The following is a 17,589-nucleotide window of genomic DNA, read 5'->3' as shown; positions in this document are numbered from 1 at the left end:
TGTTCGTGGGTTTTGATGCGTTCACATCTTAGCTTTTTTTCATATTCTTGGTCGGAAAGGCAGACATCTTGCTTTGATTCGCACTACTGGGGAACGATGGGGAAAAGCCCGCATGGCGAAGCGACATGCATTGTGCAACCAGCTTTAGCATGTAAAGTTTTAGCGAAAGGGAGTTCGAGGAGACCGAGACTTTTCCCCTAGTCATCGCCATCATCAGATTCCCCTCGCCCCCGCTTTCACACTGCCCGCCGTCACTCGCCGATCGTCTTTCCTAAAATGCTCGTCCCTCGGACAGGATTGATTCGCAGGTGTTAAAGCTGCTCGCTTCTTCATATTTGCTCTCTCAATCTCTCGTTTGCTCGGGAATTCTCAGACATATTCGTCGTCGTCGACGGGGAAGTAAGGATTTCTATGGCTTCAGAGATGGGTGTGGGGCTGGCCATGGATTCTACAGAAGGTGCGGAGGCTGGTTCTGGCAGGAAGAAAGACAAGCCCACCGACCTGATGGATATTATCTTCTCCTGGTCTATTCGAGAAATCTACAATACGAATCTCTACAGGGACAAGGTTCTCATTTCCTAGTCTCTTTCCTTCCTAGTTTTTTCCCCATTTTTATGGGGCTATGTTTGTTGTTTTGATCATGCTTTATTACTATCAACAGTATTAAGTGTAATGGGTGTTAGGCTGTTAGCTCGATAATGTTCTAAAGGATGTGAATTCCTTGCTCTTCTGTGATGTTTCTCTTGTGAGCCTTGTATGTAAAGTTGGCTTGCTGGATAGTGAGGAAGGACCTTGCTCTCTGTCTGCGTGGCGAAGTTATTGGGTGTTCGGGATACGCTTCCCCTTTTAATATGCCATACGGTGTCCTATCCATGTGACATTAATATGCAAGAGGATAGAGTCGTTTGATCTGTCGAGTGAAATTGGTTGGTCATGTTTGATTTTCGATACAACCGTTTTGTAGGTGAAGAGCATCCTGGAGTCATTTCAATCAGTTGAGCAATACTTTGCTTCTTATAACTTTCCTTTGCTGGAGGAAACACGAGCCAGTCTCTGTTCAAGTATGCAGAATGTATCTAGGCTGCCTTTTGCGAAGGTCACTGGGTTTGCTGTAGGCAAGCAGAATGTTTACCATGTGGAAGTGGACTACTGGAGAAACAGGGTCACTGACAATGGCAAGGAACCTTACAAAACTTTGCCTGGAGATGTCTTGATGTTAACTAACGCTGAGCCAGATACCATTCCCAGCTTAGAAAGGTTTAAAGGAAGATGGGCATTTGCATCGGTCACTAGAATTGCAGAAGACGAGGATGAGGATGCTCAAACGTCAACAAGGTTTCAAGTCGAGACATTTTTGGACAATGAAGTGAATGATGATCGTACCTGGAAGTCAATGTATGCAGTTTTTTTGATAAATGCAGTCACTAACAAAAGGATATGGAATGTGCTACGCCCATTTGGGAACTTGGATGTTGTAAGGGAAGTTCTCTGTACAGATTCGGCGGTAAGGACTTTGTTTTTCATACTTATTATCTTTGACGGTCTACAGTAAACATATTACCGCAGCAACAAAACTCCATTGATTATAAGATAAAATAAAAAAATCCATTCTCTTCTGAGTTAGCTTGTTATTTTAGAGATAGACATTGTTTATACATCGCAAGATCCTTTGTACTCAATATCAGTGCAGGCTGTGCAAGGATAGACCATAATCAACAATGTTTTCAAAGTTTCTAAGTTTTACTTAGGTTATTCGGGAGCAAATTTTCAAAGTAGTATGTGTTTGTTTGCAGGCTGAGAAATATTGCAATCTCTGTATTACTCAAAGTCATGGCTCTGGGCATGGGAGTCTCAATAAGAACTTGTTTGGTAGTCTGAATGAATCCCAGACAAAAGCTGTTCTGGCTTGTCTTGATACAATCAAGTGTGAACACAGGTCGGCCGTAAAAATGATACAGGGCCCTCCAGGGACAGGGAAGACCAAAACTGTCGCAGCACTGCTCTTTACTCTCTTGAAAAGGAAACGCAGAACCCTTGTTTGTGCTCCAACAAATGTTGCCATCAAGGAATTGGCGTCTCGTGTTTTGCAGCTGGTGAAACAATCGGCTTGCACCAACTCTCATGGGGAATGCTCGCTCTATAACTTAGGAGACATGCTCTGTTTCGGGAACAAGGAGCGGATGAAAGTAGATTCAGATATGGAGGAAATATTCTTGGATCATCGCGTTGATTGTGTTGCGGAGTGCTTTTCCGTACTCACTGGTTGGCAGCATTGTCTGACTTCCATGATTGATACTCTCAATGACTGTGTCCACCAATACCACATTTTTCTGGAGAATGAACGCCAGATTACATCAAAGCCTAGTGGTAATGATGTTTCAAGCAAATGTGGAAGAAGCAAAAAGGAATCCAAACCCGAATTTCAATCATTTCTGGAATTTTTCAAGCACAGATTCAGGTCAAGTGCAGAGTCTCTCCAAAGATGCTTCTCTATCTTATGCACCCATATATCCAAAAGTTACCTTTTGGAACATAATTTCCAGGATATTAAGTCCCTTCTCATCTTACTTGATTCTTTTGAAGTTTCTATATATAGAGAGAAGTTGGATTCCAGAAAGTTGAAGGAAGCATTTTCATCAGACCCATCTTCATTGAAAGCACGCACAGATCCACTATATACATCATTGTCGATAAAGAGACGTGAATGTCTCTCTCTTTTGCAAACTCTTAATAAGTCTCTTAGAAGGCTAAACCTTGCACCATTTATGAGTAAGCATAAGATAGCTGAGTTCTGTTATCAAGCGGCTTCCTTGATTTTCTGCACTGCCTGTAGCTCATATAAGCTCTACACCGTGGAAATGGAGCCTGTCAGTTTATTGGTGATTGATGAGGCTGCACAGTTGAAAGAATGCGAGTCAATAATTCCACTAAAACTTCATGGTGTCAGGCACGCAATTTTAGTCGGAGATGAATGTCAATTGCCTGCTATGGTTGAGAGTAAGGTATGTCATCGCTGAATGTTTGACTAGGAATGTGCACAAGCATACATAAACTTGAATAATTTTATGCTTAATTGACCTTTAACGCAAGCATACATAAACATGTGTGATTTTACAGTTAATTGACCTTTAAGTTTATGTATATTTTTATTCTTATAGCTTTCTAGCAACGCTGGCTTTGGAAGGAGTCTATTCGAAAGGTTGAGTTCTCTGGGTCATCCAAGGCACCTTCTCAATATCCAGTATAGAATGCATCCTGCGATTAGTCACTTTCCAACATTGGCCTTTTACAATAGCCAAATTCGGAATGGGTCGAATGTTACCAGCAAAAGTTACAGAAAATGTCATTTGCCGTGGCCAATGTTTGGCCCGTACTCCTTCATAAATATTTCTGATGGAAGAGAAGAAGGTGGGGATGGTGGACGTAGCCTTAGAAACCATGCTGAGGTTGGAATTGTCTCGATGATTTTGAGAAATCTATACAGAGGTACGCCACGAGAGAATTTTACCAGATTATATCATTTCCCGCCAGATAGTATAAATTAATGCAAATAACAACTGTCTTGGCACTTGTTTGGTTATATATGTGGATGCCCCTTTTGCTATACTGTCGTAGAGCAATGGGCGGCCAGTTGTTGACTGCCGAAGCTGCAAGAGAAGAATATTTCTGTTCAATCTTACCATGGAGTCCATTTGGTTTCTTCGGATGTTTAGAGAAATTTGCATAGCTTTAAATGCTTTCTGACTCTGGAGATAATGTGCTTTCTTGTCATTTAGGTCATTAACCTAGCCTTACAGGACACATGAATCAGTAATCGGAGGTGTACGTTACACTTTCACGTTCATGTGGTGGTAACTTCTCCATCATATAATTATATGGTCTTGGTTTTTCTGCAGCATGCAAATCTTCAGGCGGAGATCTAAGTGTTGGCGTGATATCTCCATATAGAGCTCAGGTTGCTGCAATACAAAAGAAAATTGGAAAAAGATATGAGAATATCAGAGGCTTTACAGTGAAAGTGAGGTCAGTGGATGGGTTCCAAGGGGGTGAAGAAGACATCATAATAGTATCCACCGTGAGATCAAACCCTCGTGGTTTTATCGGGTTTGTTTCTGACACTAGGAGAACCAATGTAACTATCACCAGGGCAAGGTAGTCTCTTCTATTCCTGCTTAACCAAGGCGATTTGAATTTTGCCATAAGATGTTATTTACAAACAATCCCTGCTTTTTGCTGCCTCCATGTAGATATTCTCTTTGGATTTTGGGAAGCGAGAGAACGCTGACTAGGAGTAAATCTATATGGGAAGCTTTGGTTCATGATGCCAAGACACGTGGATGTTTCTTCAGCATTGATGAAGTCAAAGCCGCTTTGGACGGGAAGAATAATCAGCTTGATGGTCCGTTGGATAGAAGCGGTGCAGTATTTAGAAATGCGCGGTGGAGGGCAAACCGCTCTCAGTATGCTAAGAGCCGAGAATGTTCCTCCAGTACTGATGAAGTTAAATCCATTTTGGATGGGAAGAAAGAGGATATTCATCTGGATGATCCACTCGGTGGCGATAGTTTCCTATTTAGAAATGCACGGTGGAGGGCAAAGTGCTCTCAGGATGCTAAGAGTCAAGAATGTTCCTCCAGTACTGATGGAGTTAAATCCATTTTGGATGGGAAGAAAGAGAATATTCAGCTGGATGATCCGCTTGGTGGCAATAGCTTCCTATTTAGAAATGTGCGGTGGAGGGCAAAGTGCTCTCAGGAAGCTAAGAGCCAAGAATGTTCCTCCAGTACTGATGAAGTTAAATGCATTTTGGATGGGAAGAAAGAGGACGTTCGGCTCAATGATCCGCTTGATGGTGATAGTTTCCCGTTTAGAAATGCTTGGTTGAGGGCAAAGTGCTCTCAGGATGCTAAGGGCCAAGAATGTTCCTCCAGTACTGATGAAGTTAAATGCATTTTGGATGAGAAGAAGAAAGAGGACATTCGGCTCGATGATCCGCTCGATGGCACTAGTTTCCTATTTAGAGATGCTCGGTGGAGGGTAAAGAACTTTGCGCATTGTTTTTCTCTGCTAAATTTGCCAGTTGAAAATGAACATTCGACTTTTGCAGAATCAATGACGATACTTTTTCTTGTCAACTGCAGGTTTTCTTCGGCGACAACTTCGTGAAGTCTTTCAGAAAGCTGACGTCACTTAGGACCGAGATGTCAATCATGAACCACTTATCAAAGCTTGCTGGTGGCTGGAGACCTGAGAAGAGCGATGTGGGTTTACTCCCTAGAAGCTGCTCTTATATGGTGAAGCAATTCAAGGTCGAAGGTCTTTACGTGCTGTACACTGTCGATATAGATATACTTAAGGAACCGAGATACATCCAAATCCTGAAGATTTGGGATGTATTGCCCTTAAGTGATGCGACAAGACTGGTCGAACGTCTTGACAATGAGTTCAAAGCATACGCAGACGATTTCATTAGTCGCTGCAACGAGAAATGTCATGAGGGGTAAGTCTTGGCTTTTTTTCCCTAACTTCAGATTGAAAACTTATCCATCGTCTATATGATTTAGTTTCCTGGATTAATGACCTCAAGAACTGACTTGAATCGATCTTTTCTGAAGTATCACATATCTTCTGTTGTATAGGGATCAGGTAGTTCCAAAGACATGGGATTCTTCTCATGGCATTGCTCGTTTCCACCGTAGTTTGGATCAAGTTCAAGCGGGGAGCGGTTTCGGGCCTGATATTTCGGATCCTAGAGCGAGCGAGAGCCTGCTTTTGATGAGATTCCACCCCTCGTCATCAGGCATGGTCAGGCACTTGTTTTCGGAGGACCATGAGAGCGAAGTGGATCTCGCATCTGAAGGAACCGAGCTAGATCAAGAGATGAGTTCCCGCTTCGGTGCGCTTTGTATTTAGGTAACCCGTGTTGTTCCCTTCTTCACGAAGAGCTTTTGACAGAAGCAGGGAAAAATACAATATCTTTACCATGAGATTTTCATTTGGGTCGGAATTTCTATGCCCGTGCCGGTTATGATCAAGAAGGCGTGGACCTTCTTAATTACATGTGCTCTTTTAATTTCATGTCTGGAAATATGTGGTTTGATATAATAGCATGGAATTTTCTATTCAAGTGGCATAGCTATGAAGTAAAGATTCATCTCCCGACATCCTTAGCACTAAGATCGCTGTTTATACTTCAATGTTGATTTCTGTCTCCGCATGGCGTTATATAGCATCAGATTGTGAATTCGAAGACCATATTACATCACATATGGCCTGATCCTCAACATTAAAATTCCAATTTCGCATTAGTTAAAATGGATGGAAGGCGCGAAAAATGATTGTTCTTTTCCTAGTCTTTTTTCTGCTTTAGACTCGGTAGGGGCTTTCGACGACGATTCTTGCAATTTTTCTCGATTTTAATTTCAATTCCTTGCACTCCCTGTCCGGCAGTAACATAACCAGCGAAATGCTTATCTAAAGCCACAGAGCGAGATCGTCTCGTTTACCAATGAGGCAAAAACGAGGAATAATCGCACAGAGCACGAACAGTCGATGCAATCAAACCATTCACCGAGAGCAACGAGACGAACGCCATCTGCAGATTCTGCACCTTTCTCGAGCGACTTATGGCGCGACAAGCCTCCCCTCGCTGGAACCTCCGGAGAAAGAGATCCACGCAGCCAGAAGCCGAGCGGAGGAACTCGAATCGCTTGCAAATCCAGAGACTATCAAGCGAGGAGGATGCGCGAATCGCTGTGGAATTTTAGGGTTCCCAAGCGCCAAAATCACGACGTCGATGGAAATCGCAGTAGTACACTTGAATTTTATCATTTGTTTAATTCCCTCTCGGTAGCGCAATTAAAGTTATGAATTTTATATCTCGACAAAAGAAAGTTATCAATTTTTTTAATAGTCTCTGATGTTGATGCTAACCGCGCACGCTTTGCATGTGCATGAAAACCAATTATTATTTATATAATCACTGATTATTTTTAAAATCACGTTAACTTATTTGGTTCCTCTAATGGGCTCCTGGCTTTTGGTGAACTAGAAATGGCGAATGTTGAAGAAAATCTCAAATACACAGGAGGTGAAGTGGAAGAAGAATGATAGACGCTTGTGTAAATTTTATATTAGGTTACATCTCTACCATACTAAAGCAAACTGGAGCTATTCTTCTACCAAACTATTTTTATTTCAAACTTTCCATGAATATAAGTGTAAATGATCAGAAATGAATTATGGTTCCATCTCGTTATACTATAAGCAAAATTGCAAAGTAACAATCGGTAATCTGCTAAATCTCTCATGATATTTTAAAGTAAAATCATCCTAACTAGAATTACCATATGATCTCACAAGTCTAAAAAGGAAAACTCGAATTTCAAAACTCTATGTGTAACAAACTTTAAACTCAATTGCCTAAATCATTCAAACCCTCTCACAAAGTTTCCCTTCATTCGTTATATTTGAAAGTTTAATTTAACAAGCTTTCGCTTGTGTACTAACCGCGACCGAATCTCACTTTTAATTTCCATGACCAGTCATGAGATCAAGGCGCAAGTACACGCGTGTGGTCATTCGAAATTGAAAAATGAACTTGTGCTTGAGTATCTGAATCCAAACTTCAAACGTTCAGGACACCAATTACTCCAGACTAGGGAATACGGTGTGCATGTATGGTACGTGCAAGAAAGCATTACCCAAAGTAACTTTCGTTTGTCGGTTTGAGGCGTACGACTCCTTCGCTTTGAAAAAACACGTGGGACGGACGACGACGAAGAAGCCTGTGCGTTGCAAAGCCACATGCATCGTGCAAAAAGCTTTAGCACGTACAGTTCTGGCGAAATCGGATCAAATGGTGCGCGGGGGTACGAGGAGACCCATGACCTTTCGAGAGTCGTCCGCTCCGTTTCTTGCCCCCTTTTCACTTCACCCGAAATCACCCACCGATCATCGTTCCAAATGCTTGTCTCCGAACGGGAGTGATTCGCAAGTATAAAAGCTGCTCGCTTCTTCATATTGCGCTCTATCAGTCTCTCGTTGCTTGAAACTCTCAGTAACATTTATCATTTTCGACGGCAAGGGAAGGATTTTCATGGCTTCATAGGCGGTTCTGAGAGTGAGCAAAGAATGGTTGGACATGGATTCTGCAGAAGGCGCAGAGACTGGTTCTAGCGGGAGGAAAGAAAAGCCCAGTAAGCTCACTAATATTATCTTCTCTTGTTCTCTTCAAAATATCTTCGATATGAATCTCTACAGGGACAAGGTTCTCTCTTCTTAATCTCTTTCCTTTCTTGTTTCCCCCCTTTTTTTTTTTTTTTGGGGGGAGAGGCGGGGCGCTGTTGTGTTGTTCTGATCATGCTTTGGTTCTATCATCATTATAAGTTTAATGGATGTTAGCTCGAAAATGTTCTAAAAGATTTTAGTTCCTCGCTCTTGTGCAAGGGTTGTTTTGTGAGCCTTGCTATGTGAAGTTAGGACTGTTGTATAGCGGGTGAGGACCTTGCTCTTTGTCTGTGTGGCGAAGTTATTCGGTGTTAGCGGGAATATTTGCTCTTTTGATATGATGTATGGTGTCCTATTTGTGTGACATTGATATGACAGACGACAGAGATGCTCGATCCATGGAGTGAAGTTGGTTGGTCATGTTTGATTTTTAATAGACCTGTTTTGTAGATTGGGTACATCCCGGATTCATTTTGATCAGTTGAGCAACACCTTTCTTTCCTTTGCTGGAGGAAACACGAGTTGGCCTCTATTCAAGTATGCAGAATGTATCTAGGCGGCCCTTCGCGAAAGTCGCTGGGTTTGTTGAAGGAGAGAAGAATGCTTACCGTGTCAAAGTGGATTACTGGAGAAACAGGTCCGCTTGTCGGGCCACGAAGCTATACAAAACTTCCCGTGGGGATGATTTGATGTTAACTAATGCCAAGCCAGATACCATTCCCAGCTTAGAAAGGTTTGCAGGAAGATGGGCGTTTGCATCAGTCGCTGACATGGTAGAAGAGGAGGACGGGGATGCTCAAGCATCAACAAAGTTCAAAGTCAAGGCGTTTTGTGACAACGAAATGGATGATGTTCGTGCTTGAAAGTCAATGTATGCAGTTTTCCTGATGAATGCAGTCACGAATGATAGGATATGGATATGGAACGGGCTACACATATTTTCGAACTTAGACATTGTAAAGGCAGTTCTACGTACGGATTCAGTGGTAAGGATTTTGGATACTTGTTATCCCTGTACGGTCAACGGTAAACATATTATTGTCACAATAAAACTTCCATCCCGATTATAAAAAGAAACTTCATTCTCTTTTGAGTTAGCCTGTTATTTCTCCAAACAATCAAAAGCTGCTTGCTCCGTATTACATGATAACAATATAATGTTGGACGCAAATTGCGCAACCCCAAGATCTCCATAACTAGAACAAGAACATATATAATTGAGTAGAAAGATTAACGCACCTGTTTTGGGATCCATCAAACATAAAGCGGAAGCAGAAAAGGGATTACCCACTCATCAAGGGGATCCACTGTTCTTGAAACGGAAGTGGAAACACAATGTTCCACGCGTAAGTCCTTCTCCTCTATTGCCTCCGTATCACTGGCTCAACGAGGCGGCCTCTCACGAGGCGGCCCCCCTCACGTGTAGCATTAGGTAAACGTCCCTTAGGTGAGGATACATGTGAGAATTATGGTTAGAGGAGAGACTTGAATACTATTTATAGAGTTTCTAGCCAGTCCTCCTCATTACAGGCCAGGCTCAACTCGGCCCATACTAGCTAGCCCATATTAGACTAATTAAAAAACCTTTCTATCTCACCTTAGACCAAACTCCGTAAAACGGTAAACGTTAAACGGTAAATTATAATATAAATTAATGTAGTCCATAATTAGAAAAACTCTTACATATAATTCAATAATGCAATAATATAACCAAGATTCAGTGATAGACCCTGTTTATACATAACACCATCCTTTGTGCTCAATGTTTGTGGAGGTTGTACAGGGATGCAACATAATCACTTAATTTCATGGTTCTGACTTTTTTTTTTTATTAAGGTTATCGGAATGTCAATTTTTATAAGATATGTGTTTGTTTGCAGGCTGAGAAAGATTGCAATCTCTGTATTACTCAAATTCATGGCTCTGGACATGAGAGTCTCAATAACAACTTGTTTGGTGGTCTGAACGAATGCCAGAGAAAAGCAGTTCTCGCTTGTCTTGATGCCATAGTGTCAACACAGGTCAGCTGTAGAAATGATACAGGGTCCTCCAGGGACAGGGAAGACCAAAACTGTCGTGGCGCTGCTCTGTACTCTCTTGAAAAGGAAACACAGAACCGTTGTTTGTGCTCCAACAAATGTTGCCGTCAAGGAATTGGCATCTCGTGTTTTGGAGCTGGTGAAAGAATCGGTTTGCACAAACTCTAGTGGGGAAAGCTTACTCTGCTACTCAGGAGACATGCTTATTTTTGGGAACAAGGAGCGGATGAAAGTAGATTTAAATATTGAGGAAATATACTTGAATCATCGAGTTGATTGTGTTGCGGAGTCCTTTTCTATGCTTACTGGTTGGCAGCATTGTGTAACTTCCATGACCAATACTCTCAATGACCATGTCCGCAAATACCACATTTGTTTGGAGAACGAACGCAATATTTTACAGGAGCTTAATGGTACCGAGGTTGGGAGCAAATGTGAAAGCAGCAAAAATGAATCCGAACCTGAATTTAAATCATTTCTGGATTTCTTCAAGCGCAGATTCAAGTCAAGTGCAGAGGCTCTCCGAAGATGTTTCTCTATCTTATGCACCCATATATCCATAAATTACCTTCTTGAACATAATTTCCGTGAGATTAAGTCCTTTATCATCGTACTTGATTCTTTTGAAATTCCACTACATAGAGAGAAGTTGGATTCGAGAAAGTTGGAGGAAGCATTTTTGTCATTGCCATCTTCATTCGAAAGTTGCTCAGATCCACTATATACAGCGTTATCGATGAAGAGAGTTGAATGCCTCTCCATTTTGCGAACTCTCAACACGTCTCTTGGAAGGCTAAAAATTCCAACATTTACAGGTAAGAGCATGATAGCAGAGTTCTGTTATCAAACGGCTTCCTTAAATTTTCAGCACTGCCTCTAGCTCATCTAAGTTGTACTCCCCGGAAATGGAGTCTGTCAGTTTATTGATGATTGATGAGGCTGCGCAGCTGAAAGAATGCGAGTCAATGATTCCATTACAACTTCAAGGTGTCAGGCACGCAATTTTAGTTGGAGATAAATGTCAGTTACCTGCTACGGTTGACAGCAAGGTATGTCACTGCTGAATGTTTGTCTAGCAACTTGCACATGCATCCATACACAAGAATCATCTTATGCTTAATCGACCTTCTAAGTTTTTGAATGTTTTTATTTCTATAGCTATCTAGCAAGGCTGGCTTTGGAAGGAGTCTATTCGAAAGGTTGAGTGCTCTGGGGTCATCCTAGACACCTCCTCCATGTCCAGCACAAACTGCATCCCGCGATAAGTCGATTTCCCATAATGACCTTTTACAAAAACCAAATTCTGGATGGCCGAATGTTACTGGCAGAAGTTACAGAAAATGTCATTTGCAGTGGCCAGTGTTTGGCCCGTACTCCTTCACAGATATTCCTAATGGAAGAGAAGGAGTTGGGGATGATGGACGAAGCCTTAGAAGCTATGTTGAGGTAGGAGTCGTGTCGATGATTTTGAGGAATCTATTTGAAGGTACGCCATGAGGGATTTTTGCCAGTTTATATCGTTTCCTGCCAAATAGTATACATTAATTCAAACAGCGACTACATATTTGCACATGTTTGGTTATAGATGTGGATGCACCATTTCCCATCCTATCATATAGCATGGGCGGCCAGTTCTTAACTGCGGAAGTTGCAAGAAAAGAATATTTCCGTTCAATCTTTCCATGGAGTCCATCTAGTTTCTTGGGATGTTTAGAGAGATTTGCATAGCTTTTTATGCTTATTGACACAGGATATGGTGAGATGGAGTGCTTTCTTGTCATTGCAGGACACATAAGACAGGAATCGGAGGTGTACATAACACTTCCATGTTAGTTTTGTCGTGACTTGTAGGAGTTACGATTTCTGTGCCACATCTTAGCTATATCATATTGGTTTTTCTGCAACATGTAAATCTTCATGATCATCCAATTGTCGGTGTGACATCTCCATATGGAGGTCGGGTTGCTGCAATACAACAGAAATTTGGAAGACGACATGAAATTATCAAAGTCTACGGTGAAATTGAGGTCGGTGGATGGGTTCCAGGGGGACAAAGAGGACGTTATACTAGGATCTATCATGTTCATTTCTGACACTAAGGGCGTGCATAACAAAATCTCTGGAATAGAAATCAATTTGTATTCCATGGATGAGTTTCTCAGTATAAAAACACATTTGATAACGATTCAGAATTTCTATTTCTAGAGTAAAAATTCGTTTAATAAGAGAATAAAATCTCTATTTTTAGGAGTGACGACGGCTGGCATTCGGTGGCCAGAGTGTGTCATCCGGCTATCGGCATCTAGCGTTCGGCGATCGATAATGGGTGGTTGGAGTTTGGCGTCTATCGTCCAAAGGTTGGCGACTGGCATTCGGTGGCCAGCGGCGGGTGGCCAACAGTTGAAGTCTGGTGGCCAGTGATGGGTGGCCAAGCCGGAGTTTGGCAGCTAGCGGCGGGTGGCCAACAACTGGAGTTTGGCGGCTGATGGAGGGTGGCCAATGGCCGAAGTCCGACGGCTGGTGGTGACCAATGGGCGGTCGATGAGGGACGTTCAGTGGTCAACGGTGGGCCTCCGGTGTTCGATGGTTGGCGATAAGTAGCCAATGACTGACAGATGTCCAACATCCAGCGGCTGGAGGTTGGTGACGAGCAGTTGGAGTCCGGTGGCTAACAACCGGCGTTCGGTGGCCAACGGTCAGTCGCGAGCGGCTGATGGCCGGGGTTGGTGGTGAGTGGCCGGCAATCGGCAGCAAGCAGCAGGCGTTCGGCATCCCACAAGCGGCGTGTGGGCGATGGGAGATGATGATAAATGATGAAGAAAGTTTTGATTTCTCAATTCTGTTCCAGAAATTTAAAAACTAAAAATTTTAACTTTTGATTCTTACTTCAAATTTATTTCTGAAATAAAAATCTGTTCCAAAAATAAAAAAAAATGAAATTGCAGTACCAAACAAATTTCTGTTTCAAACTTGTTCTAAGAAATAGAGAAACAGAGAAATAGAGAAATAGAAACGTTGTCATGTGCATCCTAAAAGAACCAACGTCACTCTCACCATGGCAAGGTAGTCTATTCTATTCCTGCTTTGTCAGGGTAAATTGAATTTTGCCATAATAATATGCTATTTACAATCCCTGCTTTTGGCTGCCTCTGTGTAGATACTCTCTTTGAATTTTGGGAAACGGGAAAACGCTGACGAGAAGTAAATCTGTATGGGACGCTTTGGTTCATGATGCTAAGACCCGTGGGTGTTCCTTCGGCATTGATTATGTTAAACCATTTTGGATGGGAGTAGTAATCAGCTTGATGATCCGGTCAATGGAAGTAGTGTTCTGTTTATAAATGAGAGGTGGAGGGCAAATTGCTTTCACGATGCCAAGAGCCGAGAAGGTTCCTCCAGTAGTGATGAAGTTAAAGCCATTTTGGATGGGAAGAAAGAGGATATCAAGTTCGATGATCCGCTCGATGGCAACAGCATCCTATTTAGGAACGCTCAGTGGAGGGTAAACAACTTTGCGCGAATGGTTTTCTGTGCTAATTCATCGTTTCAAGATGTTCATTTTGCAGAATCAATGACAATGCTGTCAATCATTCGTCGCTGTAGGTTTTCTTCGGCGTCAACTTCGTGAAGTCTTTCAGAAAGCTGACGTCGCTTAGGACCAAAGTGTCAATAATGAACCTCTTATCAAAACTTCTGGGTGGCTGGAGTCGAGTGAAGAGCAATGTGGCTTTAAGCCCGGAAAGCCGTTCTCAATGGTGAAGCAGTTCGAGGTGGACGGTCTCTGCGTGCTGTGCATCGTCGATATACTGAAGGAAACTCAAAGCCTAAAGATTTGGGAACTGAGATATACCCAAATCTTCAAAATTTGGGATGTATTGCCCTTAAATGATGCTGCCATGAAAATGGTTGAACGTCTCGGCATCGAGTTCAAAGCGCATGCAGACGATTTCATTAGTCGTTGTAACGAGAAATGTCTCGAGGGGTAAGTCGTCTCATCTTGTCTTTCCCTAACTTCAGATTGAAGGCTTATCAATGGTCTATATGATTCACTTTTCTGGATAGATGAAGTCAATAACTGACTTGAATTTATCTTTTGCGATCTACTATCTCATTTGCGCACTTATCTCTCGCTGTATAGTGATCTGGTAGTTCCAAAGACATGGGATTCTTCTTGTGGTATTGCTCGTCTCCGCAGTTCGGATCCAGTTCAAGCCGGGAGCGCTTCCGGCACCGGTATTTCAAATCCGCGAGTGAGCGAGAGCCTGCTTTTAATGAGATTCCACCCCCTCATCATCACATGTGGTCAGCCACTTGTTTTTGGATGACCACGATAGCAAAGCGGATCTCGCATTAGAAGTAACCGAGCTAGATCAAGAGATGAGTTCCCGTTTCGATGTGCTTCATATTTGAATAATCCACATTACTCCCTTCTTGACAAGGAGTTTTAGATAGAAGCAGGGGAAGAAATGCAACTTCTTTACAAGGAATTTTTCATTCGTGTCGAAATTTCTGTGCCCGGGATGGGTGTTTTGGAGAAGGCGGGGACTTTCTTAATTATTTATCTTCTTTCTAGTTTTTATGTCTGGATGTATTTGGTTGAATTAATGGCACAGAAGCGTGTCCGATAAGAAATCTGGGCCGTTTGCCTGGTCTGAAATTACCATCGTTTTGGGAGGTGGTCGGGTCCAGATGGTGAGGGTGGGCAGGAACAGCACGGGTTGGTAGCTACAATTTTGGGTTGACCAGCAAATTTCATTATAATTAGGGATATGTTCAGCAGAAGTCCTAAAACTTGTGCAAAAAGTGCAATTGAGTCCTAAAACTTACAAAAGTTCAATTCAGTCCTAAAACTTGTCCAGAAAGTGCAATTGAGTCCTAAAACTTACAAAGAGTTCAATCAAATCCTAAAACTTGTCCAGAAAGTGCAATTGAGTCCTAAAGTTAACACCGTTAAGAAAGTTAACGGAAATTGCTGACGTGGCGCGACGTCATATTTTAAATGATTTTTTTATTTTTCAAATGGCTTTTTAAAATTATTTTTTATTCAAAATCTTTAAAAATTAGATTAAAAAATAAAAAGGAAAATATAAATTTATTTAAAAAAGAAAAATCTAAATTTATTTAGAAAAAAAATTGTTCAAAAAAAAAAAAAAAAGGCGGTGGACTTCCGCCGCGGCCCATCGCCGGAGGGGCCGGCGATCGCGCCGGCCCAGGCGGGGTGGCCGGCCCTCACCGGGGGCCGGCGACCGTCGCCCGCCACAGGCGAGGCCTCGTCGGCCCCGAGCGAGGGCCGACGAGGCCGCGCCCCGAGGCGGTCGATGGTCGCCGTCCTCGCCCGGGGCCGAGCGACCATCACCCGCCACGGCGAGGCCTCGTCGGCCCTCACTCGGGGCCGGCGAGGCTCGCCAAATCTAGGCGAGGCTCCCCAGATTTGGAGAGCCTCGCCGCCCCGAGCAAGGGCCGACGAGGCCGCGCCTAGGGCGGGCGACGCCGCCGTCCCTCGCCTGGGGCTGAGCGACCGTCGCCCGCCCTAGGCGAGGTTCGCCAGATCTGGGCGAGGCTCCCCTAGATCTGGCGAGCCTCGCCGGCCCCGAGCGAGGGCCGATGAGGCCGCACCCGGGCGGGCGACGGTCGCCGTCCCTCGCCGGGGCCGAGCGACCATCGCCCGCCCGGCGCGGCCTCATTGGCCCTCGCTCGGGCCGGCGACGACGATCGCCGGCCCCCAGTGAGGGCCGGCCACCCTGCCCAGGGCCGGCGGAAGTCCACCGCCCTTTTTTTTTTTTTTGAACAATTTTTTTTTCTAAATAAATTTAGATTTTTCTTTTTTAAATAAATTTAGATTTTTCTTTTTTAAATAAATTTAGATTTTCCTTTTTATTTTTTAATCTAATTTTAAAGATTTTGAATAAAAATAATTTTAAAAAGCCATTTGAAAAATAAAAAAAAAATCATTTAAAATATTACGTCAGCGCCACGTCAGCAATTTCCGTTAACTTTCTTAACGGTGTTAACTTTAGGACTCAATTGCACTTTCTGGACAAGTTTTAGGACTTGATTGAACTCTTTGTAAGTTTTAGGACTCAATTGCACTTTCTGGACAAGTTTTAGGATTTAATTGAACTCTTTGTAAGTTTTAAGACTCAATTACACTTTCTGCACAAGTTTTAGGACTTCTACTACACATATCCCTTATAATTATGACTATTCTTCATTTGCCTGAAAAAGAGGCTCTCTCTCTATATACATACAAAAGAAGAGATAACAATATCAATAGTTCCATAAACTTTTAGCTCAACGTATAATATTATTCTTGAACTTTTAATTTGTTTAACATGATTTATGAATTTTAGCTCAATGTACAATATAGGTCATAAACTTTTGATTTGTTATCCTTCCATCAATTTAAGTTTATGGACAATATTGAATATTTTTATATGATTCGAGGACTAAATTGAACATGTACGGAACACATTGAATAAACTGAAAGTTTAAAAATGACATTGTACATTAAACTACGATTTATAAATCACATTGAATAAATTAAAAAACAAAGAACATTCATTTTAAGTATAATGACCTTTAGACATATTGCTTTAATGAAAAATGTCAAATTCTCTCTCTTCCGTTGGAGCCCTTGTAAGTTTTATTTATTTATTTATAATGTTAATCAAAGAAAATTGACCAAAGAAAGATAATGAAAAGGTTAAAAAAAAAAAAAAAGACCATCTACATTCCCTTAAGAAAATGTACTTGATAAAATTATTTAATTGTTCTTATAGTGCAGCCAACCTTATCCTTGTCCTCTATATATAGTTAGTTTACTCTTTCTTTTATTTTTCGAAAGGTAAATACCTGTTTATTTTTAGTTTTTTTACAAAATAGGAAAACATTCGAACGATGTTTTTTTTAATAGAAAATAACTTATACAATAGCAAAACGAAAAATTAAAGTCGAGGCCTTTATATATATTTCATTGTGCTATTAAGGTCTTGAATCTTATTATTAGCATATGATGTTGCACAAGGAACAAAAATTAATCACGCCTAAGAAAACCAGTTATTATTAATACGATCATTATTTCGTATTTCAAATCACTCGCGAATGTTAACTTATTTGGTTCCACTGTAAGGCTCTTGGCTTTTGGTGAATTAGAAGGGGCGAATGTTGATGGAAAATGCTAAATAAATAGGAGGTGAAGGGGAAGAAGAATGATAGACGCTTATGTGAATTTCATTTTCGGTTAGATCTCTACCGTACGTGGAGTCAACTAGAGCTATTTTTTTCTTTAATCAGACTATTTTTCTTTCAAAATTCCATGAAG

The 17,589-nt window shown here is 41.9% G+C and overlaps 1 protein-coding gene across 1 annotated transcript; it reads left to right on the top strand.

Moving 5' to 3' along the window:
- The first annotated feature begins 968 nt into the window (after positions 1-968).
- Positions 969-6,148, top strand: LOC120294709. The gene is made up of 7 exons (XM_039315139.1): positions 969-1,504; positions 1,794-3,002; positions 3,159-3,486; positions 3,897-4,152; positions 4,248-5,037; positions 5,142-5,500; positions 5,640-6,148. The coding sequence occupies exons 1-7, from the start codon at positions 1,064-1,066 to the stop codon at positions 5,911-5,913; spliced, it is 3,657 nt and encodes a 1,218-aa protein (XP_039171073.1). The 5' UTR covers positions 969-1,063; the 3' UTR covers positions 5,914-6,148.
- Positions 6,149-17,589: the final 11,441 nt, after the last annotated feature.

The sequence above is a fragment of the Eucalyptus grandis genome, chromosome 6 (genome assembly GCF_016545825.1).
Source record: "Eucalyptus grandis isolate ANBG69807.140 chromosome 6, ASM1654582v1, whole genome shotgun sequence".
In the NCBI taxonomy this organism is placed as follows: Eukaryota; Viridiplantae; Streptophyta; class Magnoliopsida; order Myrtales; family Myrtaceae; genus Eucalyptus; species Eucalyptus grandis.
Note: the sequence above shows the minus strand (reverse complement) of the source record. Positions and strands in the feature narration are given on the sequence as shown.

Bases quoted from the DNA above. Each gene is read 5' to 3' on its own strand.
- LOC120294709 (XM_039315139.1), top strand. From the start codon at position 1,064: ATGCAGAATGTATCTAGGCTGCCTTTTGCGAAGGTCACTGGGTTTGCT. The intron at 1,505-1,793 runs GTAAGGACTTTG...GTTTGTTTGCAG, and splicing joins TTCTCTGTACAGATTCGGCG to GCTGAGAAATATTGCAATCT. The intron at 5,501-5,639 runs GTAAGTCTTGGC...TCTGTTGTATAG, and splicing joins AACGAGAAATGTCATGAGGG to GGATCAGGTAGTTCCAAAGA.